Consider the following 25,899-nt stretch of genomic DNA (forward strand, 5'->3'; position numbering starts at 1 on the left):
ACATAAAAAAGTAATATTCCAATAATTATGCTTAGTTTTAACATTAGGGTTAAATAAGATCTCCTTGGTTATTTGGCATACCAAATTGAGGGGTAGAGATCCTCTGGTGGAAAGTCACTTCTAGGTGGTGATGGACCTAAAGGTAGGCCTATAGATACACCTATTTATTTCAAGCACTTATTACCTGCCTAACACCTACATGGTTTACAATAAAAATCTCTCAGTCACATAAAATACTACATATACAATCATCAAAACAAATTATACAACCTACCCTGCACGATAAAACCAAAGACTCCTATAAGTCTTCCTAGTGAAATCCTGACATGCACATGATTCCGAGGTGACAAATACCAGAATCTCAGAACTTGATCCTGAAATAGAAAGGATCTCCTGAACTTGATCTGATTTTTGAACAGAAAATGCCTTGAGCGCTCCTTTGAAAGTGACATTAATTGCTCATGAGTTTTGACACTCTACATAATATTTGCCAACTGCACTGATAACTATGCCAAGCCCTTATGTACAATTTTAGATTCTGACTTTGCAGAAAATTTTTTTCACAATGCTCTTCTGCACAGAGAACTTTTTTTTGCAAAGTGTAGAGCACAAATCTTTGCACTAAACAGTCTTCAGAAATACACTTCATCTTCTCAACTTGACAGAACAGGTCTGTAACACTTATTGCATTTGATCTTTAGTGCCTGAAGTCTACACCACTTCCCTTGTGGATGCTATGATGCTTCAGAGATTAACAAGGCACTCTGTCAGTGAAAGATGGTCATTAGTGCATACACTGCTTTCAGTCTTGCCATACATATTTTCTGTTCGAGGGACATTTCACCTTTTGTCCACTTTTGGACTTCTTTGGAAGAAAAAAGTATTTTCAGTTGATACACACAGACGCTGGCGAGGATGGAAAACCATGAAGGGATAAGACCTTCACTCTCCTTGCCTAGTCACAAACAACTAGGTGTCACGAAAAGGATCAATTGTTTTTTCTGAGCTCTGTGATAAGAGCTGATCCATACCAGCACTTTTGGATTGATACCAGCCCATAGTGTGGCCAATTGCATCCTGCTTATTGGCAGAAAATGATCCTTATTTCTCAACATCCGTTATGGCTTTTTAAAAATAATTTTATTACTATCCACAATCAAATCATACAAAGTTTTTCAAATACTGTAGGATTCTAAGTATAAAACATTTAAACTTATATAGAACAAAAGCCCCCTTACCTTGTTCTGTGCCATTAATAGAAATGTTGAGATTGACATAGGCACACAAAGGGCCAGAAAGAGGAGCTGCAACAGATGACTTCCCTTTAACAAGTGTAATTTCCAGCTCTGACCCTTTCAGCTAAAGAGATAAGAAATTTTAAAATGATCCAGCAGGATAGCGGAGCTCTTCTATCATGTACCTTCACTACTACCTCATACATACAATGAAAAGGTCTTCTGACCCTTTTATGAAATCAGATCTTTGAACATCAAGTCTGGATGACATCAGCAAAAACATGCAAAATAAACTACATAATTTTTTCAAAAACAAACACTTCCAGGCACACGTGACTTTAAATATTTGAATCATATTAAAATGCTCATTTGCATGCGCATATTGGAGGATAATCGGGACAGAGGTTAGTGAATCGGGTCGGAGGGAAATCGGGTTGTAAAGGGGTCGCTAATTGGTTGGAAGTTGATCGGTGGGCTTAGTGAATCTGGTCCTTAGTAATCTAAAAAGGACATGCCTTTGCATTTTAAATTCCAGTGGTCTGTAGATTGATTTGCACCATTATTATTCTTATCTGTGCCTACAAATTAAGAATAAATCAAACCTCTGTCTTTTCTTGGATGACAATTTTTGTAGAGGTAGGCACTGGGTATGGTTTCAGTGGAGCCTTGATAGTAGCAAAAATAAAGTCTGTATGAACTTTGATTACAGAATCCAGATATTCCCCATCAGGTTGGGATCGGTAATAAACTGTTATTTCATCTGTAGGAACCAAATTGCCCTTAAAAAAAGCAAAAACCAAGTTTAGCTGAAAACTACAGTAGTAAAAGCTTAATCTTACCAACAAAATTTGCACAGTTTGGAGGTCATTTTAAGGCTTGCATTTCTTTAACATGTGTAAATGACAACAAATTATTCAAAGTTGTTAAATTACAACCTAAATTGTAGGAGGACCATGGAAGGCTGAAACTGGATATCCAGTGTCTCATATTCTTCAGTGCTTCTTCTTGTTGAAGAAGCACTGAAGAATATGAGATTACAGGGAGACCAGCATCTGTAAAAATAAACGTCAGGTTTTCTGAAGCAGCTCCCACAAAGGTAAGTTCTTTTCAATCTTTGATAAGCATTTATCCAATAGCTGAAGTTTTGCTATGATAAAGTCATTCAAATAGTGCTGTGATTGAAAAAAGGAACCACTTAACACTGTTTTATACATTTCCCATTTTTTTTATTCCTTCTTTGAAGTGGGGTTATTTTATCTAATTGATGACATAATCTAATTTTTGGTCTTATATATCGGTATTATATATTTTATCTAATTGATGACATAATCTAATTTTTGGTCTTATATATATAATGGGTGAACCCATTAACAAAACTTAATGAGACATTAATGAACAATAATAGGACATTCCATTGTTCCATAAAGAGGCGAAAAACTTCAAGCCGTTCTTTCGATATATTAAGGGGAAATGACCCGTGAAGAAAGCGGTGGGGCCATTGGATGACCATGGAATAAAGAGAGTGCTAAAGGAGGACAAAGCCATCGCTGACAAACTGAACACATTTTTTGCATCTGTATTTACCAAAGATGATATACACAACATATCGGAAGCTGACAGGCTATAGGCGGGAAATGAAGATGGGAAACTGACAGGGTTGATGGTCAGTCTAGAAGAGGTATACAGGCAGATTGATAGGCTTAAAAATGATAAATCCCCGGGACCGGATGGCATCCATCCGAGAGTAATCAAGGAACTGAAAGGGACTATACTGAACTGCTTCAACTGATAGCCAATCTGTCGATCAAATTGGGAAGGATTCTGAAGACTGGAAAGTGGCAAATGTTACGCCGATCTTCAAGAAAGGTTCGAGAGGAGATCCGGGAAACTACAGATCCGGGAAACTACAGACCGGCGAGTCTGACCTCGGTACTGGGAAAGATGGTAGAGGCGCTGATAAAGGACCATATCATTGATCACCTTGACGGATACAATCTGATGAGGACCGGCCAGCACGGCTTCAGCAAGGGGAGATCTTGCTTGACAAACTAGTTGCACTTCTTCGAGGGAATAAACAAGCAGATAAACAAGGCAAGCCGGTCAACATTGTATATCTGGATTTTCAGAAGGTGTTCGACAAGGTCCCGCATAAACGACTACTACGAAAAATTCCGAGCCATGGAATCAAGGGTGACATACTCATGTGGATAAAAAATTGGTTGGCGGATAGAAAATAGAGAATGGGGGGTAAATGGACAATATTCGGACTGGAAAAGCGTCATGAGCGGAGTGCCGCAGGGTTCGGTGCTTAGACCCATGCTCTTCAACATATTTATAAATGACCAGGAAATTGGTACGACGAGCAAGGTGATTAAATTTGCAGATGATACGAAGCAATTCAGAGTAGTGAAGAAGCAGAAGGATTGCGAAGACCTGCAATAGGACATAAACACGCTCGAGAAATGGTCCGTGACATGGCAAATGAGGTTTAACGTGGCTAAGTGTAAGGTGATGCATGTTGGTAACAAAAATCTTATACATGAATACAGGATGACTGGGGTAGTACTTGGAGAGACATCCCCAGGAAAGAGACTTGGGAGTACTGGTTAACAAGTTGATGAAGCCATCTGCGCAATGCGTGGCAGCAGCGAAGAGGGCGAACAGAATACTAGGAATGATTAAGAAGGAGATCACAAACAGATCGAAGAAGATTATCATGCTTCTGTACCAAGCCATGGAATGCCCTCACCTGGAATATTGCGTCCAGCATTGGTCATCGTAAATGAAGAAGGACACAGTACTACTCGAAAGGGTCCAGAGAAGAACGACTAAAATGGTTAAGGGGCTGGAAGAATTGCTGTACAGCGAGAGATTAGAGAAACTGGGCCTCTTCTCCCTCGAAAAGAGGAGACTGAGAGGGGACATGATAGAAACATTCAAGATACTGAAGGGAATAGAGTTAGTAGATAAAGACAGTTTGTTCACCCTCTCCAAGGTAGAGAGAACGAGAGGGCACTCTCTAAAGTTAAAAGGGGATAGATTCCGTACAAACGTAAGGAAGTTCTTCTTCACCCAGAGAGTGGTGGAAAACAGGAACGCACTTCCGGAGTCTGTTATAGGGGAAAACACCCTCCAGGGATTCAAGACAAAGTTAGACAAGTTCCTGTTGAACCAGAATGTACGCAGGTAAGGCTAGACTCAGTTAGGGCACTGGTCTTTAACCTAATGGCTGCCACGGGAGCAGATTGCTGGGCACGATGGACCACTGGTCTGACCCAGCAGCGGCAATTCTTATGTTCTTATGTAGGAACCTGAAAATAGCTCAATAAAAGAAGACTCAAGACAGACTATAAGGAACTATGAATAGCATTTGCTAGATAGAACTAAATAAAAATTTCAAAAGTATTATACTCCTATGCTAAATATACTGGATATTTATTTTCAAATGTTTATCAAGTTAAATAGTACAAATAGTTCTGAGCCTAACCTTTTTTCTAAGCTTTTGGATGCGATTAATTACTTCACGGGCGACTCCTTCATCAACCATGGACTGATCTGGTGTGACATCTAAGAGAACCAAAACCTATAAAACAAAGAAAATGGAAAAATATTAATAATAATAATAAAGTCCATCAAAACTTTCTACCTTTAAAATAAAAACTGGTATAGCTTCATTTTGGAGATATTCATGAATATATAGATCCTGGTATTTAAAAGCACTTAACTGCGAAGTATCACCTGCCACCTTGATAAATAACATGGATTTTCAGCCACTGAACGTCGCTGCAGATCACCTTTGTACTAACCAGATGGTTACAGGATGGTCCCAAGGTAAAGTTTGGGGAAGAATCAGAACTGAGTGAAATTAGTAAGAAAATAAGAACAGCCTTACTGGATCAGACCAATGGTCCATCAAGCCCAGTAGCCTGTCCTCACGGTGGCCAATTCTGGTCACTAGTACCTGGCAAAAATCCAAAGAGTATCAACATTCCATGCTACAGATCCAGAGTAAGCAGTGTGAATCACTTGTTTATTCTTTCCAAAAATACTAGGACTAAGGAGGCATGTGATGAAGCTACTAAATACTGCCAGAGACGAAGCCCACCGTAGGGACTCAGGCAGTTTTGTTCCAAGCATATGGTGCAGCAAGGCAGAAGGGACAGAATCTGGAGTTGGCAGCCGACCTTCGGTCTGACCCAGTATGGCAACTCATGTTATGTTCTAACGGCAGCAGGATGTTCGGTTTCATGTTTAAAACACTGTGGCTGGCATTTAAAGGAAACATTGACTGCAAAGTTTAAATACTGTGCCAGCAATTACACAAAATGATCAAGTACTACCAAGATCTACCCAAACCACAAATAGGAAAAGCCAACCACATATGGCTTTTGAACATTAAACACTACTGCAAACAACTAAATCAAACTAAATGTTTTTTTTTTGTTTTTTGTTTTAATTTTTATTTATAGATTTTCCATTCTTACATCATCTGATTCATAGTAAATATAATTAATTATTACATATCTAGTATACTATCATTAATAAATCATAGCTTTTAAAATATAATATGATAAAGATTATACATTAACATAAAAATATAATTCCCTCCCCCTTTTTATATAACATGTTTCCAATAATTAATCAAATCCCACCCCAGTCATATATAATTTTTATCAATGTGCTAAGAAATCTAATCATTAGAATAATTAGTCAATGGTTGCCAAATTTTATTGAAATTAAGATTCCCTTGTTGTAACGCTAATATTTTTTCCATTTTATAAATATGACAGACAGAATTCCACCAGAACGTATAATTTAATTTGGTATAATCTTTCCAATTTTGAGTAATTTGTTGCATGGCGACTCCTGTCAATATTAATAATAGCTTGTTATTATTTGCTGAAATCGGACTCTTAGTTCTCATTGCAGTGCCAAATAATATGGTATCATATGAGAGTCCTACATAATTCTCTAGTAACTTATTAATTTGGGGCCAAATTGAATTCCAAAATGCGTTTACACAGGGACAGAAAAAAATTAAATGATCTAACGTCCCTATTTCCAATTTACAATGCCAGCATCTATTAGATCTAGTACTATCTATCTTTTGCAGGCGCGTTGGGGTCCAGAACACTCTATGTAATAAGAACAACCATGTTTGATTCATAGATGCTGACTTTGTAGATCTTAATCTCCAGGACCAAAATCGTGGCCATTGAGACTCAGAAATTGTCTGACCAATCTCAATACTCCAAATATCCCTAAGACCTGTTTTCTTTTTTTTATTTAAAAATCCGTATATCAATTTGTACCATTTTGCGGCTTGGTGACCCAAAAAATCCGCCTGGAAACATAGAACCTGTAGACTATATTGATTATTAAGATTTTTCCATTCAGGGAACCCTACCTGAATGGCCTGCTTCAATTGCATCCATTTAAAATATTGTGTTTTATTTAATCCAAATTTATTTTGCAATTGTGAAAAACTAAGCAGTGAACCTTCTGAAATGACATCATTCAATGTTCGTATTCCTGCATTTATCCATTGTTTCCATACGATTTTAAATCCGCCAATTCTGATCCTGGAGTTTACCCATATTGATTGATTTAGAGATTTAGCTATAGGTTCTGGTGACAGATTACTGATGTATCTCAATGTTTTCCAAGTATCAAATAAAATTCTGTGGTCTTTGTATCTTTTAGGCATTGTTATAGTTATTAACTGTTCTGGATATAAAGGGAACAGGAGCCGCCATTCTAAATACAGCCAATCTGGTACATTTTCTAAAAGATCTGGGAGGATCCAATACATACCCTGTCTTAAAATATAGGCTTGATGATACCTATAAAAATTTGGAAAATTTACCCCCCCTTCCATAATTGGTCTTTGTAATGATACTAAAGCGATTCTTGGTCTTTTCCCACACCAAACAAATTTTGTAAGAATATTGTTAAGTTTTTTATAAAATGACCCCTGAAAAAATATTGGAATCATACTCATTTGGTAACAAACCACAGGCAATACCATCATTTTAATTGTTTGAATTCTTCCCCACCAAGAAAGATGTAACGGATTCCATTGCTCACGCATTTCTGTTATTTTTTTTAATAAAAGTTTTTCATTCTCTTTTACTGTATCTTCAATTGTATTTTTGATCATAATTCCTAAGTATTTAATTCCATCTTCTTTCCAAATAAATGAATATGGATCAAATAATCCTTTGGTACAATGAACATTGATTGGGAGAATTTCAGATTTATTCCAATTAATTTTATATCCAGAAAAAGTACCATATTTTTCTATTAAATTAAGTATACATGGAATAGTAGTTTCCGGTTCTCTTAAATATAATAATATATCATCTGCATATGCAGATAATTTAAATTCAAAACTGGTAAATGATATTCCCTTTATCTCCCTAGTTTTGTTTATTGCAATTAATAAAGGTTCTAGGACAATATCAAAAAGTAAAGGAGACAGAGGGCATCCTTGTCTAACTCCCCTATGCAAGTTAAATCTATTTGATAAATTATTGTTAATATATAATCTTGCTCCAGGAGAGCTATACAATGTCTGAATCATTTTAATAAAACCGGATCCTATACCAAACCATTGTAAAGCTTGGTATATAAAATTCCATTCCACTCTATCAAAGGCTTTTTCTGCATCTAAAGATATTAAAAAAGCTGGATCATTTATATTTTTTGCTAAATTTAATGAGTGGAATGCTAATCTAGTATTATTTGATGAATGTCTTTTAGCAATAAATCCTGTTTGATGTACATCAATAATGAAAGGAAGAGCTTTTGCCAATCTTAATGCTAATATTTTAGCCATTAATTTATTATCCACATTCAATAATGAAATAGGCCTGTAATTTGAAACCAGAGTAGGATCTTTGTTTGGTTTTGGTAAGACTATAATTATCGATTCTGCCATAGTACCAGAAATATTTTCATTCTTTATTTGATATTGATACAAATTTAACAGATGTGGTAATATGATATTTTGGAAAAATTTATAAAATTCAACAGTATACCCATCTCCACCTGGAGCGGATCCAACTCTAAGAGACTTCAATGCTGTTTCTAACTCTTTTAAAGATATAGGTTCTTCTAAACTTCCTTTTATATGATCTGGAATATTTGGTCCAATAAATGAATTTAAAAAAGTTAATCCGTCTTGTTCTTTATTTTTATAAGAATTAGAAGTGTATAATTCTTTGTAAAAATCAAGAAATTGTGTTATAATATCTTTTGTGTTGGTATGTGTTTTACCTTGTGTATCTTTAATTGCAATAATCTTAGATTTTCTTTTCTTTACTTTAAGAAAATTTGCTAATAATTTCCCCGCTTTATTTGAATTTCCATAATATTGTACTTGTTTATTGAAAATGTCTTTCCTCACAATTTGAGAAGAAATCTCATTATATTTAACTTTTAATTTTAATAATTCTTGTAATGTATTATTTTCCCATTTCTCAATTAATTTATTTTCTAATAATTTAATTTGCTTTCCCATCTCAAGAAATTGTTTTTTTTTTTGTTTATTAATAAATGTTGAATATGAAATAATATTTCCTCTCATAGTTGCTTTAAAAGCATCCCATAAGATCTCAGCATTAATAGTATCTGATTCATTAAATTGAAAGAATTCTTGCATTTTTATTTTAAAATCTTCAAGAAATTTTGAATCCGCTAGTAAATCATTATTAAATCTCCAAATTGAATCAAAGTTTTCAACATCATAATTTTGAAGATTAATCCACACACCAGCATGATCTGAAATTATAATGGGATCAATTACTGCTTTTAATACACACTGCGCTATATTATTGGAAACAAATATATAATCAATTCGTGAAAAGGATTTATGGACCTGAGAACAAAAAGAAAATTCCTGTTCATTAAAATGAAGAATTCGCCATATATCTACTAAATCACAAGATAGTATCAAATTATCTAAGCCTAATGATTTCATAACTTTACTTGGTTTTTTATCCAAAATTGGATCCATTACAGCATTGAAATCCCCTGCTACTATTAAATTAGATGTAGCCAGTGGTAAAAGTAATTGTTGAATTTGTTTAAAAAACTCCATTTGATTCGTATTAGGAGCATATAAATTGAATAAATTCAGGGTTGTATTTCCCAGAACCATTTCGATATGTACCCATCTACCTAAGGGATCATAATTAATTAATTTAAAATCTGCATTACATTTTTTGTTTATTAGAACAGCCACTCCAGCTTTTTTCTTTAAAGCCGGTGCAAATAAACATTTAGAAATCCAACCTCCAGATAATTTTTTTGATTCAATTTCCGAAAGATGCGTCTCTTGAATGAAGTAAATGTCCGCATTTTGATTTTTAAGGAACGATAATAATTTCTTCTTCTTAATAGGATGATTTAAACCATTGACATTCAGCGAATACATTTTTATATCCATCTAATTAATAATTATGTTTTAACCAATATTCTATGATAATTTACAAGATTAGATCCTAGCACATTCAATAAAAATTTATCCCCTATCCCACCCATTATTTTCCCTCCCCCCCACCCATTATCATATTCTGATCTGGAACACGCATTGGTCATGCAAAACCTAAATCTCCATCCCCAGGCAACTAATAATTCATTATATTATTTAAAAACATATCTCTAAATTCAACACATTCTTTATACTTCCACCCTTATATAATTGAAAATTATATCCATTTAATCTATAAAATTTTATAAAATTACTAAGAATTATATATAGTTGATTCATAAAATTAAATTCAATATCATGCATACATGTAATATAATACTCTTAATAAATAAACATATTACAAATATAGCTCTTATTCTCTATATATCTGTTATTCATCATGTAAATTAAATATACCCATTTTTATAAAAATATTAATATTAATAACAAATGCATTTCAATCATTTTCATAGATCATCTTCATAATGAATTAATTTGAATGAATACTTGAATAAAATATACATTTTATATCAATAAATAAATTTTATAATGAACTCCTATTTTATTAATTATCTACCAATCAATTAATCAATTCCTTATTTTTCCATAATAAGTTAATATGACTAAATAATTGAATAAAATGTAAATTTTATAATAGACATCTATTTTATTAATTAATCCCTTCAATAAATCAAATTCTTATCTTATATATATTTCATAAAATTACAATCTTCTTACATAGAATTAAAATATTGTTTTTATAATAAATTAATATATTTCATTTTTAAGTCTTATTCTCAATATAACAAATTTTCCTTTCAATAATATTAATAATAAATTAATTGTAAATCATTTTCATTATTCATTAATCATAATAAGTTAATATGCTTAAATAATTGAATAAACTCTCTATTCTGATTAAAATATATATTTTATATAAATAATTTAATTTTATAATTAATTTGTATTTTAATAATTAAAAAAAATTTATTTTTTTTTCCCATTAGTATTAATGAATGTGGATGCAAATATTTTATTAATAATTAATTTGATAAAATAATTTTATATTATTGCATCCAATATATCAATAAATTATCTTTTCAGTTAGTAAACATTTCTTATGTCTTATTTTTTTTTTTTTATTAACAATCTTCTTTATTTTTCCCTTTTTTCCATCTTCTTTCTTCTTTCTTCAGCTGAATTGTTCCTTTTATTCTGTTTTTTATGTAAACATAGGTTCTTCTTGTGTCAAAAATTCTTTCAGTTTTGCAGGATCTTGAAAATATATGGATTTATTTCCATTGGATACTCTCATAGTGGACGGATAATATATTCCATATATGTAGCCTTTTTCTTTTAACTGCTGTCTGAATGTGAGGAATTGTTTTCTTATATTTGCAGTATATTTAGCAAAATCAGGAACTAAAATCAGTTTTGATCCTTTATAATTTAAGTTTTTATTTGCTTTTGCCATTTTTAATATTTCCTGAGCATGTTGGTACCTTAATACCTTGAATATCAAAGGTCTTGGAGCAGCCTGGTTTACTGGCTTTCTTATGGGGATTCTGTGGGCTCTTTCTATCTCTAACGGCCATTTTGAATTGAGCTGAAGCAGTTTAGGTAAAAGATTTTCCAAGAATTGTACAGGATCTCCCCCTTCAATATTTTCAGCCAGACCTAAAATTCTGATGTTCTTTCTTTTTCCTCGGTTTTCCATATCCACCAATTGATTTTTTAAAGCTGCTACTTCTTTTTTATCTTTATCGTACCCTTGTGTGAAGGATTCAAATTGCTCCATTTTTTCTTCCATCACTGCCATTCTCTGTCTTTCGGTTTGAATCTCTTGTTTCATGTTGAGAAGTTCTTCTTTAACTTCAGAGATTTTATTAGCATTTTCAGTCAGCATCAGTTTTATTTTGAACAGTTCAGTCATAATATCGGACTTTTCAGTGAGTTCTTCAGCTTCCATCGGGAACGGCACACTCGATGGTGACAGGGGAGTTACTTTTGTTCTTTTTGCTGATATACCCGATGTTGAAGGCTTTTCAGATTTTCCCTGCTTCATACTTGCCATTTCCGACGTTGTTTTATGTTATTTTTATATCGAACAGACCAAGTGAAAGTTTTATTTTTTTCCGTTTGTTGCCTGGATACGGGGAGCGCTGCGGTTAAGCTGCCATATCGTGCGCGCTCCAAGCCACGCCCCAATCAAACTAAATGTGAAATAGATCATTATTAAGTAGGGCTGTACATAAATTAAAATTTTCAATCGCAAAATTAATGAAATAAAGCCCCCCCTTACATTTCCTCCTGTAGTGCAATATATAATGTACATAGCAGATGTAAATTCTCAAAACCGACATATTTCAATTCAGTTGTTCCACATTAAGGTGATATATCAAATCCCATTATCCCCCCTTACTAAAATTAAAAAAAAAAAAAAAAATCTTACCTTGGGGATTGTATCTTTCTAATCATCTCATTCTGCATCTCTGGTTCTGCTTACCTGCTCTGTCTATTCACTGTTTCTTTTTCTGTTCTCTTTACCTCCTGCCCTATATCTATCTAGTTTGTCTCTTCCCTTCTTTCTCTCTCCCCTTCCTCTCTCGGTGGCTGAGCATCTCCTTCTCTCTCCACCCCCCTCCCCCCAACAGGCAACTCATTCTCTCTCCTCCATCCCTCTGTGGCTGAGCATCTCATTCTCTCTCCTCCCTCCCTGGCTGGGCATCTCTTCTCTCTCCTTTCTCCCTCTGTGGCTGGGTATCTCACTGTCTCTCTCTTCCTTCCCTCCCTCAGTGGTTGTCTGCCTTCCTCCCTCCATGATTATCTATCCTCCCTCCCTCCCTCTGTGGTCGGGTCAGGTTGGTCGCTCTCTTTCCCTCTCTCCCTCTAACTAATCTTTTATGCCTGCAGGCAATGCTAGAGGTTAAAGTAAAGCACTACCAGCAGGCTCACCGGCTCCAAAACCTCTCCCGATCTCTTCAGTCCCTGCTACACTGGAACAACTGATGTAACTTCCTGTTCTGGTGTAGCAGGGGCTGAGGAGGCTGCAAAAAACTGGAGCTGGTGAACCTGCCATCAGTGCTCTGCTTTAATCACTAGAAGGTTATAAAAGGTTAGTTAGAGGGAGGGAGGGAGGTGATTATAGTGGACTGTGGCTGGTGGCAAGGAGCTAAGGAGACAAGGGGCATTAATGCACATTATATTTTTTGACATGTAGTATTTTCTTAACATGTTAATGTGCAGTCCTATTATTAAGAAGATGCTTTACATTTTAAAGTTGAATTTGTATGTAACTCGGATACTAGTATTCTTCTGACCTTCTCCACCTCCTTGAGGCCCCTCTTGCATCCCTTTCCATCCATCCCACTATTCACCACCACATCCAACATTACTCCCTCTCCCCCATGCATCTCAACCTCACTGCTCTCCCACCACCACACCTAATAATGCTCTCTCCCTCCCTATGCCCAACAATGCCTCTTCATCTCCCCATGTGCACCATCTCTTTCCCCCTCACTCAGACATCCAATTCTACATTTCTATTCCCTCCCTCCCTCCATTCTTCCATCCTATGACCCAAGTTCATGCTACCCTCCCTCCATTCTGTGTCAAGTTCATGCCCCCTCCCCTCCTTCCTTCCATCTTTTGTCTGAAGCTTGTACTCCCTCCTGAGTCCCAACGTGCCCCTCTCCCACCCCACCGTGTTCCAATCCATGACTCTCTCTCCTTTCCTCCATTCTGTACCCCAAATACATGCCTCCCACCCATGGGTGTTTACCACCTTCTGGGCCAGCTCCATTTTCCTTCCATCTAAAGTTGTTTCTGTTCACAAAGCCACAAGCAGTGGTTCCTGTGTGTCCCACAGCTGACCTGGAAGCCTTCCAGATTTGAGAACATGAACGACTGTTGCTGGAAGCGAGAGGGAGGGAGCCAGCCAGAAGGCGATAAAGCACCCATGGGAGAAAGGCACAGAATGGAGGGAGGGAGAGGGTCATTTTGGGACTGAGGGAGGGAGGGAGAAGGGCATGTTGGAATACCGAAGGTAAAATGAGGACCCACGTTTGTAAGTACAAGTCTGATATGTCAGACATTTGTAAAACGGAGACTGCCTATAGAACTAAACAGAAAAGAATCCTCTGACTTTTGTCAAAAGAGGAAAGCAAAATGGATGATTGCTACAAGCACACTATTGCTACCACTAGAGGTGGTGGTAAAACTAAGCTTCTCTCCCTTCCCAGACCCACTAATTACTAATTATAGACCAATTGCAGGTATCCCATTTTTTGTAAAACTGATGGAAGGTCTGGTTAACATTGAATTGATGAATTATTTGGATTAATTTTCTATCTTACATGACTCCCAATCTGGTTTTCATCTCCTCCATATTAAGAACACAGTTTTAGCTTCTTTATTGGATCATCTTCACAAATTATTCAGTATAGGTAGGAGTGCACTGGTCTTAGTTTGATTTGAGCAGTGCATTTGATCTCGTGGATCATGGAATTCTTTTTTTTAATTCTTTATTTAAATTTTAAACTTTTGACATATTTATCAGTCAAATAAGAAAAAATACAATGCAAACAGAAATATTCCTGGCAAGGATTAACTTCTTGCGGAAATTTGAACAATGAAATAATAAATCACAGAGTATAATTAGTCCTCAATAACTGGAGGAGGTAGCAAATGTCAGAACATATCCTCTCTGAGCTTACAGCTGTTGTGGTTCTTAGAAAACATATTGACTATCTTTATAGACCATAACACATTTACAGGGGGTACCTCAAGTGGCATACCAAGGGGGAGGGCAGCCCACCCAGGGTGCCAGCCATGAGGGGGGTGTTCCCGGCCTCGGAGTCATGGTCCGGGAACTTCCCTTCTCACGGCCCGGTGCCAAGGCTCTGGATAGTCCCCGTGACCCAGCATGTTCCCAGCCTTCTCTTCCTTTACCTTCCCGTGAAGCTGAAAAAATTGCCAGCCTCAGCAGTGATTTAGCTACGTCGCCTGCAGCTCCCCTTCCTGCTTTCTGCATCTGCCAATGACGCAACTTCCTGTTTCCACCCGGGTGGATTGCAGAGGCAGACACGGAAAGCAGGAAGGGGAATCGCGGGTGACGTAGCTGGATCACTGCCGAGGCCGGCAGTTTTTTCAGCTTCACGGAAGGTAAAGGGAGAGAAGGCTGGGCCACAGAGACTATCCAGAGCCTTGGTACCGGGCCGTGAGAAGGGAAGTTCCCAGACCATGACTCCCAGGCCGGGAACACCCCCCTCATGGCTGACACCTGGGGGGAACATTACTAAAAATATTTTTTTACATTGGGGGGGTGTCAAAAATGATGGCAGGGGGTGTCAAAACAATGGGCCCCAGGTGTCACATACCCTAGGTACGCCTCTGGGTACCTCAAGACAAATGTTGCGCCTAACTGCAATGCCTGGGGTCTCAATATGAGAAATTGTTTACTTCTCTTTTGTGTGGTACAGGATACATCAGGGTACATTCTTATAACATTTGACATAAAAGGTGCTTCAGGGTGGGAAGGGGGGATTTGAGGCTCAGGACCACTACCATGCTGGTGCTTTGGATCAGGAGGTAGGTAGGGTTCACGGCTCAGGACTGCCACTGCTTTGGGCCTTGAAGGAGGGAGGGGGTTTGCAGCTCCGGACTGCAGCCAATGATGCTTTGGGGGACATTGGTTAACTGTGATTCTACTGTATCTCAATGGCAATAAAAGCACAGAAGAGTCTCTTAATTTAAAGGAAGTTCTAAAATGACCTGAGGAAATACTTCTTCATGGAAAGGGTGGTAAATTTGTGGAATGGCCTCTAGATGAAGCCAAAGCCAATTCAAGAAAGCTTCGTACAGGTACATAGGATCTCTAGGGGAAAGGAAGAGTAGATGGCATGGGTGGGTAAACTGGATAGACCATATGGTCTTTATCTGCTTTCATTTTACTTTGTTTTTATGTTTTGATGGCCATTGTAACAGAAATTGATTTTCATAGCAGTAGACCTCCCACTCCCAATGACAGGTATACCAATAGACATAATGTTAACATACTGTACCTGAGCATCAGAATGAGCCTCAAACTGGGCCTCTGCTCCTGTGACCTGGTCAAATGTGTACATGAGTCGTAGATCTTCCTCATGTAGCTCATGCCCGTCTACAACAATGGTGCCTACATTTAAGAAACTCATTTGTTGCTTTTAATAAGCCAAGGAACAAGATAACGCATACAAAAAGATCATTTAATGACATAATATTGGCCAAACAGAAAAAGTATCTATTTGTTCATAGAAAATATTAAAAACTATACAGCAATCATTAGATTGGACTATAAAAGGATTTAATTACTTGTCTTTCCAAGCACAAGGGGAACCAAACACAAGTATCATAGGTAACCAAGAGGACTTAAAATTCAAGGCACCCATTTACTAACCCATAGTAAAAGGAGTATATTTTACCACAGAAAAATTTATTATGGGTTATCGAATCCCAAAGTAAATTTTGTTTTGCTGGAGATATTGTGCTTTCCTGGCTGCAACAATGCAACGATAGTGGCCACCAACTAGGATCTGCTAAATAATTTAAGTCTTATAGTCCACTTCTTTCAGTTGGAAATATAAGAGTGGGCAACTCACAAAATAGTACATTCATCCCAATCCCTCCTTCTCTTCATTAACAATCCGCATCCAACTCATTATTCCATCACCTCAAAAACAAATGGAAGCAAATAACAAAAAAGTTTGGCATTATTTGAAGTATTCCTTAAAAAGCAAAGTATCTGGGAAGTAGTCAAAGAGTATATATGGTGGCGTGAGTTTTGCTGGTTTTGAGAATGGGTAGTGGGCTCTTTTGTAATAGAGAAAAAGGAAAGGCAAGGCACATTTTCCCCTATTGTAGATGGTGCCTGTGTCCCTCCCCCCCCACAGACCATGGGCTTATTCATAATATCTATGCTGGAGGGTCTGACTTTTGACTATGGAAAAGGTGTATTGATCTGAGAGCTGATGAGGGGATGGGGGGAGATTACTTCTTCAGCTCAGAGTTGCAAAACATTCCCCCGAATGTTGCAGGGGCCTGTGTAACTAAAGCAGTATCAGATGGCAGTAGGGTAGCTCTTGCATAAGGTTTGGCTGCTTTAAATTATTTTAATCAGTATCCTGGCCTCTGCTTTGGGTGGTGATGGTATTGACATTCCCAAGAAGTAGCTCTGTGTTCGGTGCTGATCCAATCTCCCTCAAGTGTACCATGGAGACTAGGTCTTTCGGCTCAGATTTTAAAGGGGTTAAAAGCTGCCGTAAGTAAGATAAAGTTGTTGCTATCAGATCATTTAGACAAAATTTCTAAGAAGTATAATTTCTTATAATTGAAGTGATATGTACGAGGGTCAACTGAAAAGTTTCCAGCCTGACAAAAGAAGAGCAAGAATAGCATCACAATTCTATAGCTATCTGACAGAAGGCATTGACAAACATCTACGGCTAGATTTTTAAGCCAGTCTAACATCTAATTTTGTTGTGTTAGCCTTTACTATGCTGGCTTATTACAATGTCTAAGTGGCGAAATCAAGATGAAACGTCCTCATTTAGCCAAGAAAAAAGTTATCTTCCACCAGGACAATAAACCGGCTCACATACTAACAATCGCAATGGTGAAAATGCATGAATTAATTCCCCATCCACTGTACTCTTCAGATTTGGCCCCATGCAACTTCTTTCTGTTTTCAAATTTTCTCCAGATTCTGTGTTAACAGATGTTGTAAATAGCTATTTTTCCAGTTTAGATATTTCGTATTTTAATGAAGACATGAAAGGTCTGGAAGAAGGTTGGAACAAATGTATTGAGTTGAAAGGAGACTATGCTGAAAATAAATTTCATTTTTCCCCAAAACAATGTTGGTTTCTTGATTAGGCAAGAAAATTTTCAATTGACCCTCATATTAAGGAGGGCCTGAGGGATCTGAATGTCCATTTGGAACAATCTGAACAACCAATTAGTAATATTCAGTCATGTACAACAGTAATGATTAAAGGATAAGAATGCTATCCATCACAAGCTGAAGCCCTGGAAAAACCAAATGAGATACATTAATTTAAGATTGCGGGTCACCGGTAGTTTTTCAATGCATACAATTCTGCCCACCTGATTTTTGGAATTCTTCTAGCTGTTCACTCTTTAGATCCTTAATAGATGCCATTACGTTCTTAAAGGCCCCTTTCAGCCGTTTTCCAAGCACCATGTGATCAGGCTCTGCTCTCAATCGAATTCCATATTTGTTTTTGTCAGTGGATACAGTCACCTGACGCACGTTTAGTTCCTGTGAATGTTTACAGAAGACAACAAAATTAACTACATGGCTTAGTACCCATAGAAATAATCAAGCTAACTTGCTCCCAGCCTCACAATTACATACAGAATATGGCATCACAGTGTCGGAGTCTTTCCAATATAACCAGGTAGTTGACTTTCTCCATAGGAAGGCGTTACCAGACCTTCTTAAAGATAATACTGCTTGGGATAAAGCACGGGAGGCCTCTAGTGGGAGGGGATGTATATCAAGACTCTTATCATTTATTAGTGCAATGTGACCATCCCCCAGTGCAATACTTTCAAAATTAGGAGACCCTGGGGCAATGGAAATCTATATTGTGTGCTTTACTTAGGATATCTATTGCTAGCAATATGGTGGAAAATGGTTATAAAGTTCTATATCGGTGGTATTACACACTGGAGAGGCTCCACAGGATGAATTTGAACTTGCCTGATATTTGTTGGCGCAATTGTGGAGCCCAAGGGATGTTTGCTCATATCTGGTGGATGTGCCCTAAGGTGGGTCCTTTTTGGGATGTGGTATTCTGAATCATGTCAGATATCTGTGGGGTTCTAATTGTGAAAGAGGCACTATTGAATATGAAAGAACTTGGGTGAAATGTTAAAATATAGGGGTGAATGTTTGCAACATTGTCTTCATGAGGCTGGTTATCTCCCTTGTGGACATTGTATATATTGTGAACATGAGATTTTGCCAATTTGCCTCATGAACCTATCGCAAAATATATTTTATGGCGATACAGAGTGCAATTCATAAAAACATGACGGCCATCTAGTCTGCCCATCCACAGTAACCATTATCTCTTTCTCCGAGATCCCACGTGCCTATCCCAGGCCTTCTTGTTGGTTCCAGCTGTAAAAGAACTGGGGGCCGGGATAGGTGAATTGCTGTTACAGTGGTGGGAGCCTGGAGCCATTCACTAGAGCCCTCCTGATCAAGCAAGGACAAGTGAAATGAGTTGGGGGGAGGGGGTCCTAGATAGGTTTTTGGTGTAGGGATGCAACACATGAGGTTGTTATGCACAAAGAGCGAAGAGAACCTTAAGTTTAGAGAAACCACCAGTAACACTGCAGAAGATAAGTACACTTCCCCCTCCGTATTCGCAGTTTCTTTAATCTCGGTTTCCATTATTCACAGCTTTTCGTTCAAACTCTGCCCCCTAATTTACATCACTGAACCCAGCATTTCATATAGGAAATCGCTGCTCACCGGTAGATCACGGAGGAAATCGCTGCACCCGGCATTGTACAGAGGAAATTGCAGGTCAAGTTATTTGCGGTTTATTATCTTTTGCGGTTTTTCAGTATTCGCTGCCATGCTGTTCCTATCACCGCGAATACTGAGGGGGAAGTGTATAGTTTATAACTTTATCAGCAGTTGTCACATGAGGGTGGTTGAGGGACTTAAGTGTCATAGTAACATAGTAGATGACAGCAGATAAAGACCCGAATGGTCCATCCAGTCTGCCCAACCTGATTCAATTTAAAATTTTTTATTTTTTTTTTTTCTTCTTAGCTATTTCTGGGCAAGAATCCAAAGCTTTACCCGGTACTATGCTTGGGTTCCAAGTGCCGAAATCTCTGTTAAGACTTACTCCAGCCCATCTACACCCTCCCAGCCATTGAAGCCCTCCCCTGCCCATCCTCCACCAAACAGCTATACACAGACACAGACCGTGCAAGTCTGCCCAGTAACTGGCCTTAGTTCAATATTTAATATTATTTTCTGATTCTAAATCTTCTGTGTTCATCCCACGCTTCTTTGAACTCAGTCACAGTTTTACTCTCCACCACCTCTCTCGGGAGCGCATTCCAGGCATCCACCACCCTCTCCGTAAAATAGAATTTCCTAACATTGCCCCTGAATCTACCACCCCTCAACCTCAAATTATGTCCTCTGGTTTTACCATTTTCCTTTCTCTGGAAAAGATTTTGTTCTACGTTAATACCCTTTAACCCTTTCAGGACCATAAGGATCGTAGGCCAATTTTTGTGGTTTTGACGACATTTTTATGGTAAAAAGGGCTTGCAGATGCCAAAAAATTGATTTTTTTTGTGAAATATCATTATTTTTATTTAAAAAAATCACACTTCTGGCTTATGGACAGTGTGGCAAGTGAATCTTCTCGTCAATCTAGCAACGACGCTAATGAATGAATGTCGGAACCAGTTTGTTTACATAAAGGCAGTATCATATGGAATCCGTACATATCAAATTTAGAACTGTAGACTATCCCAATCAAAATTTATAGGATTTTAAAGTTATGGGACAAATATGTCCCTTGGTCCTGAAAGGGTTAAGTATTTGAACGTCTGAATCATATCTCCCCTGTCTCTCCTTTCCTCTAGGGTATACATATTCAGGGCTTCCAGTCTCTCCTCATCCGTCTTCTGGCGCAAGCCTCCTATCATTTTCGTCGCCCTCCTCTGGACCGCCTCAAGTCTTCTTACGTCTTTCACCAGATACGGTCTCCAAAACTGAACACAATACTCCAAGTGGGGCCTCACCAATGACCTGTACAGGGGCATCAATACCTTCTTCCTTCTATTGACTACGCCTCTCTTTATACAGCCCAGAATCCTTCTGGCAGCAGCCACTGCCTTGTCACACTGTTTTTTTGCCTTTAGATCTTCGGACACTATCACCCCAAGGTCCCTCTCCCCGTCCGTGCATATCAGCTTCTCTCCTCCCAGCATATCCGGTTCCTTCCTATTATTAATCCCCAAATGCATTACTCTGCATTTCTTTGCATTGAATTTTAGTTGCCAGGCATTAGACCATTCCTCTAACTTTTGCAGATCCTTTTTCATATTCTCCACTCCCTCTTCGGTGTCTACTCTGTTACAAATCTTGGTATCATCTGCAAAAAGGCACACTTTTCCTTCTAACCCTTCAGCAATGTCACTTACATACATATTGAACAGGATTGGCCCCAGCACCGAATCCTGAGGGACTCCACTAGTCACCTTTCCTTCCTTCGAGCGACTTCCATTAATCACCACCCTCTGGCGTCTGTCCGACAGCCAGTTTCTGACCCAGTTCACCACTTTGGGTCCTAACTTCAGCCCTTCAAGTTTGTTCAACAGCCTCCTATGTCGATGATGGTCTCACGATAACCTTTAAGTCAAGACTGTAACATATTGGTTATGGGTCTGAGCACATCAAACTTATAAAAAATAATTTTTAAAGCAACAGTAATTTTTTGATTTATTGCTTGTGTTTTTGTGGTTGAGTATCCATTAGAAATCATGTGGCAAAGATTATGTATGGCCTTTGCTGATATTTTTTTTTTAATTTTAACAAAACCCTATTTATTATTGCCAAAATGAAAAAAACCCAAACATCTTTGTCCTCATCTACAGAACCCTGCACTCCCCGCTGAGCACCCTGGGAACACATACTATCCCTCATAGGAAAACTGTTCATCTCCCACCAGCACATATGGTTACTAAGAGACTTCAACTTTCCAGACTTTCCAAACCTAACTAGACAGTCATTGGACTTTGTCAATACCCTGTCAGACCTTGGCTTCATCAGATTGTCAATCTGCCATGCATCTTTGTGATGAACAGCCTACCCACTGATGACCCCCGAAATGAAACCATCACATCAGTGCCATGGTATGACCACCATCTCATTACCTTCAACAGCACCATAGCACTGAAGCCAGACATTCTCTGCCCATACACCACTTCCGACCTTACCTTAGACTCCTCCACAGTGAACCTCCCTGTCTCACAGAGCAACTGGAGAAGGCCCAGTAACACTTATTCACCCTGACAGACACCTGGCACTCTGGAGTCCGGACTCTATGAAACCTAGTGATGCAGACCATGTCTGAACACCATCTTGTCCCCTTGGTTCGACCAAGAACTAAGGATACTAAAGAGAAATACACGGAAAGCAGAAAGAACCTGATGCAAAACAAACTACCTTCAGACAAAGAGGCCTGGAAAATACAGTCATAAGTCTACAAACAATATCAAGTGCCAAGGAAAAATACTACTCCCAACTCATCATGAAATTTCCCAACCGATCGAGGGACATCTTCTCTCTAACCAGGAATTTTTTTTTCGCTCACAAGGCGGCCCTCTGGTCAAAGACCAGCACCCTAACTGAGACTAGCCCTACCTGTGTACGTTCCGGTTCAGCAGGAACTTGTCTAAATTTGTCTTGAATCCCTGGAGGGTGTTTTCCCCTATGACAGACTCCGGAAGAGCGTTCCAGTTTTCCACCACTCTCTGGGTGAAGAAGAACTTCCTTACGTTCGTACGGAATCTATCCCCTTTCAATTTTAGAGAGTGCCCTCTCATTCTCCCTACCTTGGAGAGGGTGAACAACCTGTCCTTATCTCACAGCAGGATCACTCCAAATCGTGTTCTCAACCAACAAAGCCCATCAACAACCCTCGATTACTTCACCAAAGTCTCGCCAGCAGAACTTGAAGAAACACTGGATTCACTTCATCCTACTACCTCAGCCCATGACCCCATGCCCACACTCCCTTCTATACTCAGAGAAAGGCCCATTCATCAAATTGATCCTTCCCCTAATCAACGCCTCATTGCACAAGGAAGAGATACCAACATCCTGGAAAGCTGCCGTGATCAAACACGTGTTGAACAAGCCTTCCCTGGACCCAGACACACCAAGCAACTATAGGCCAGTCTCCAACCTCCCCTTCACATCAAAGCTCCTAGAAAAAAACAGTGCTACACCAGATAACTACATTCATCAAGAACCAGAATAACCTCTGTACACACCAATCTGGTTTCAGAAACTATCACAGCATCAAAACAGTACTCCTAGATATAATAGATGATTGCTAGAGTTACATGGACAAAGGCCTCTTCCAACTAGACCCAAGTGCAGCCTTTGACAAACTTGATCATGGAATCCTACTATCCAGACTATCTGAGATAGGGATCAGGAATACAGTACTGTCCTGGTTCTCATCCTTCCTGGACCAAAGACAACTACGCATCCTAGCAAACTCGGTATTCTCAAAGCCAAGAACCACGAACTACAAAGTACTCCAAGGCTCTACTATTTTTCAATATCTACATCAGACCGGCCCTAGAAATTGTGAAGAGGCACGGAATCCACATCCATTCTACATCCCACTGGGCAAAGCACGGGTCAGACAACTTGAGACTCTGCAGACCTACCTTGCGGAGATTAAAGCATGGATGACAGCCAACAAACTCCAACTGGAACCATCTAAGACTTAACTATTATGAATTCGCTGAGAGTCTTGCCTTGCCTCTCAACCCAAAGACCAAGAATCCAGCGTGGGCATTACACTAGATGTTGGCCTCTTATCAGCCCAAATCTCCAAGATACTATTCGCCTCCTTCTACTACCTACAACAACTAAAACCCATCTGCCTTACTTCGCTGAAACGGACTTCACTCAGCTATTATATGCCTTCGGACTGTCCCGCCTGAACTATTGCAATGGTCTCTACACAGGTCTACCGGCCAAGGAGCAACACCAACTACAGAGAGTCCAGAATGCAGCAGCTCCTACAGAACCTGGGCTCTTTTGACCACATCTACCCCACACTGAACCAGGTTCATTGGCTTTCAATACACCAGTACTCCATCTTCAAGCAACTAATGTTAGCCTTTAAACGCTTCCACAGCATGATCTCCAACTATGTAGCAAGGAAGCTCCCAATCTACCACCCTTGGTGGCCCCTTTGATCACAACTTGAACTCAGGCTGCCTAACCCTCCAGCCCTCTTTCATCTGGAAACCCTCCAACCCTCCATCTGGAAACAGCCCGGAAGAGATCATACTTCTATAGCATGTCTAAACTATGGAACCAACACCCTCTTGCCATCAGGGAAATTGGCAACCTTCTGCCCTTCCGGAAGGCTACTGTTCGGGAACCAGCTTGCTCCTGGTCTCAAACTTTAACTGATTGGGACCCGGAGCAGCCAATACTGTGCTCTTATCTACTACAGCCATCCTGAGACTCTATATAGCTTGTATACTCTTAAGATTCACTAAAGTATGTGTTTTCTTAGTTTCTCCATAGCATGCGTTATCGAAAACCATGTAACACATGTGTACTGATCCTGTAGCATGTGTGTTACTGATCCTGAAAACTTCTGTGTTTGTATCCTTATAACCCGTTCTAGGCTCCTGGGGATGATGGGCTCTAAAACTAAATAAATAAATTTACAGCATGTTTTTGATTCTTTTGGACAGATGACAGGTTTTCAATTATTTATAAAAAAAATGTATATACTGCATACAACTGTGGTTTCCATATCACATACATAAAATCTTGTTTCCCTACGATCATCACATATAACATAGACATGTCTAAACATCATCATTAATCGTCCCTGTTATAAATAAGAATAGAGCACAAATTCAATCAATTCAGAAATACAATCAAACTTTAAATCATACATTACTGTTAAGAGTTCTAAACGGCAGTTATCAACTGAAATTTACCTTAGCATAGGAAGGCATTGGCAAATAGAGTTTTCAGCATTTTCTTAAAATTCATCCACCCCACACAAAACCGCAGGATACCAGGCAAGGCCTTCCATAGTTCTATGCCAGCCACAGATTCCATTGATACTCTGATCCTAGCATGCGTAGTCGACATTCTACCCTCCAAACTTAATTCCATCCCATTTACATCTTTAAGTTCTCTTCTCGGTTTCTTGTAAGATCTTTGGGGAAGCATGATACAATGTCTGATATATAAGCGAAACAACCTTAAACTGCACTCTTTGTTGCATAGGTAACTGGTGTAGTTTCTTTAACACAGGTACTCCTAGGAGCCCCTGTGATTAATCTTGCAGCAGAGTTGATAAGCATTTGCAAAAACACATTCCTATAAAGTTACCCACTGATTAATATGTAGGACTCAAATTTTCCATTCCAAAAAGAGGAAGAACCTCCACTCGTTTAGGCATTCAACTGCCAAAATCACTTTTCTCGTTTTATGTAGTTAATGTAAAGTCTATTTTAACATTCACTCAAACTTTTTTTTCCCATAATTCAGCTAATTTGCTATGATGGGCCGTTTAACTCTGTATACAATGATACTTTTGCCTAAGTGATTGTATGTTTTTCAGATGTCGCCGCTTTACTTGCACAGAAAGATAGATTGGTATTACAATGAGAAATATAGATCTTCCTGTGGAAGGGAGGTATAGCCCATTTTAAGTTCCATATGCTTACACAAGCTTTACACCAGGTGATTTAGCTCTTCCAGATCTTGAGTTGTATTGTAAAGCTTGTCGTTATTGACAGCTTACTGATTGGTTAAAAACAGATCATTATACTCCTATCTGTATTGTATGAACAAGCCTTTATTGCTCCTCTTATATCTGCATGTGTTTTACATGCCTCGCTAAACAGCTGCTAGCATATGTGAAACACAGTTGTTTGGTTACTCCACTTAGAAGGGTCTGGCAGTGGCTTTGTAAAAGCAAAGGACTCAATGCCTCGTCTAGGCGGTAGTCAAGACTTTCCTAGCATGTCTAGCAGAGTATATCAATGCTAGGCAAGGCAAAAAAACATTACTTATGGTAAAGCAATGTGTAGTGAGGGAGATCAAATGTTACCATTTACCCACTGACAAGGCCAGGACTGTAGCTTGGATCACTTAGTGTATTTAGAAGTTAAACACTATATTGCAACCTTACCCCAAAAAAGCCTTCATCGAGGAGATGAGAGATCAGTTGGAAGAGCTTTGCTTGTTGTGCAGTGAACATACCCCTCGTGTTTATTTCAAGATTTTACAAGCTGACTTACCAACTCTGAGTTTTCAGCATTGGGCAGAGGCTTGGACTAGAGACTTGAGAGTGCCTGTGCCAGAGGATAATTTGCTGC

At 38.5% G+C, this 25,899-nt stretch overlaps 1 protein-coding gene across 4 annotated transcripts in view; it reads right to left on the bottom strand.

Moving 5' to 3' along the window:
* Positions 1–25,899, bottom strand: part of IARS1 (isoleucyl-tRNA synthetase 1) — a 194,191-nt gene that overhangs the window by 44,831 nt on the left and 123,461 nt on the right. For all 4 annotated transcript variants that reach the window (XM_033925926.1, XM_033925929.1, XM_033925925.1 and 1 more), the window contains 5 exons: positions 17,851–18,025; positions 15,771–15,883; positions 4,723–4,818; positions 1,838–2,014; positions 1,239–1,359 (listed from right to left, as the gene is read on the bottom strand). In XM_033925926.1, coding sequence (XP_033781817.1) covers positions 1,239–1,359; positions 1,838–2,014; positions 4,723–4,818; positions 15,771–15,883; positions 17,851–18,025 — 682 coding nt within the window. The remainder of the gene's footprint in view (positions 1–1,238; positions 1,360–1,837; positions 2,015–4,722; positions 4,819–15,770; positions 15,884–17,850; positions 18,026–25,899) is intronic.

This window comes from Geotrypetes seraphini, chromosome 17, assembly GCF_902459505.1.
Source record: "Geotrypetes seraphini chromosome 17, aGeoSer1.1, whole genome shotgun sequence".
In the NCBI taxonomy this organism is placed as follows: Eukaryota; Metazoa; Chordata; class Amphibia; order Gymnophiona; family Dermophiidae; genus Geotrypetes; species Geotrypetes seraphini.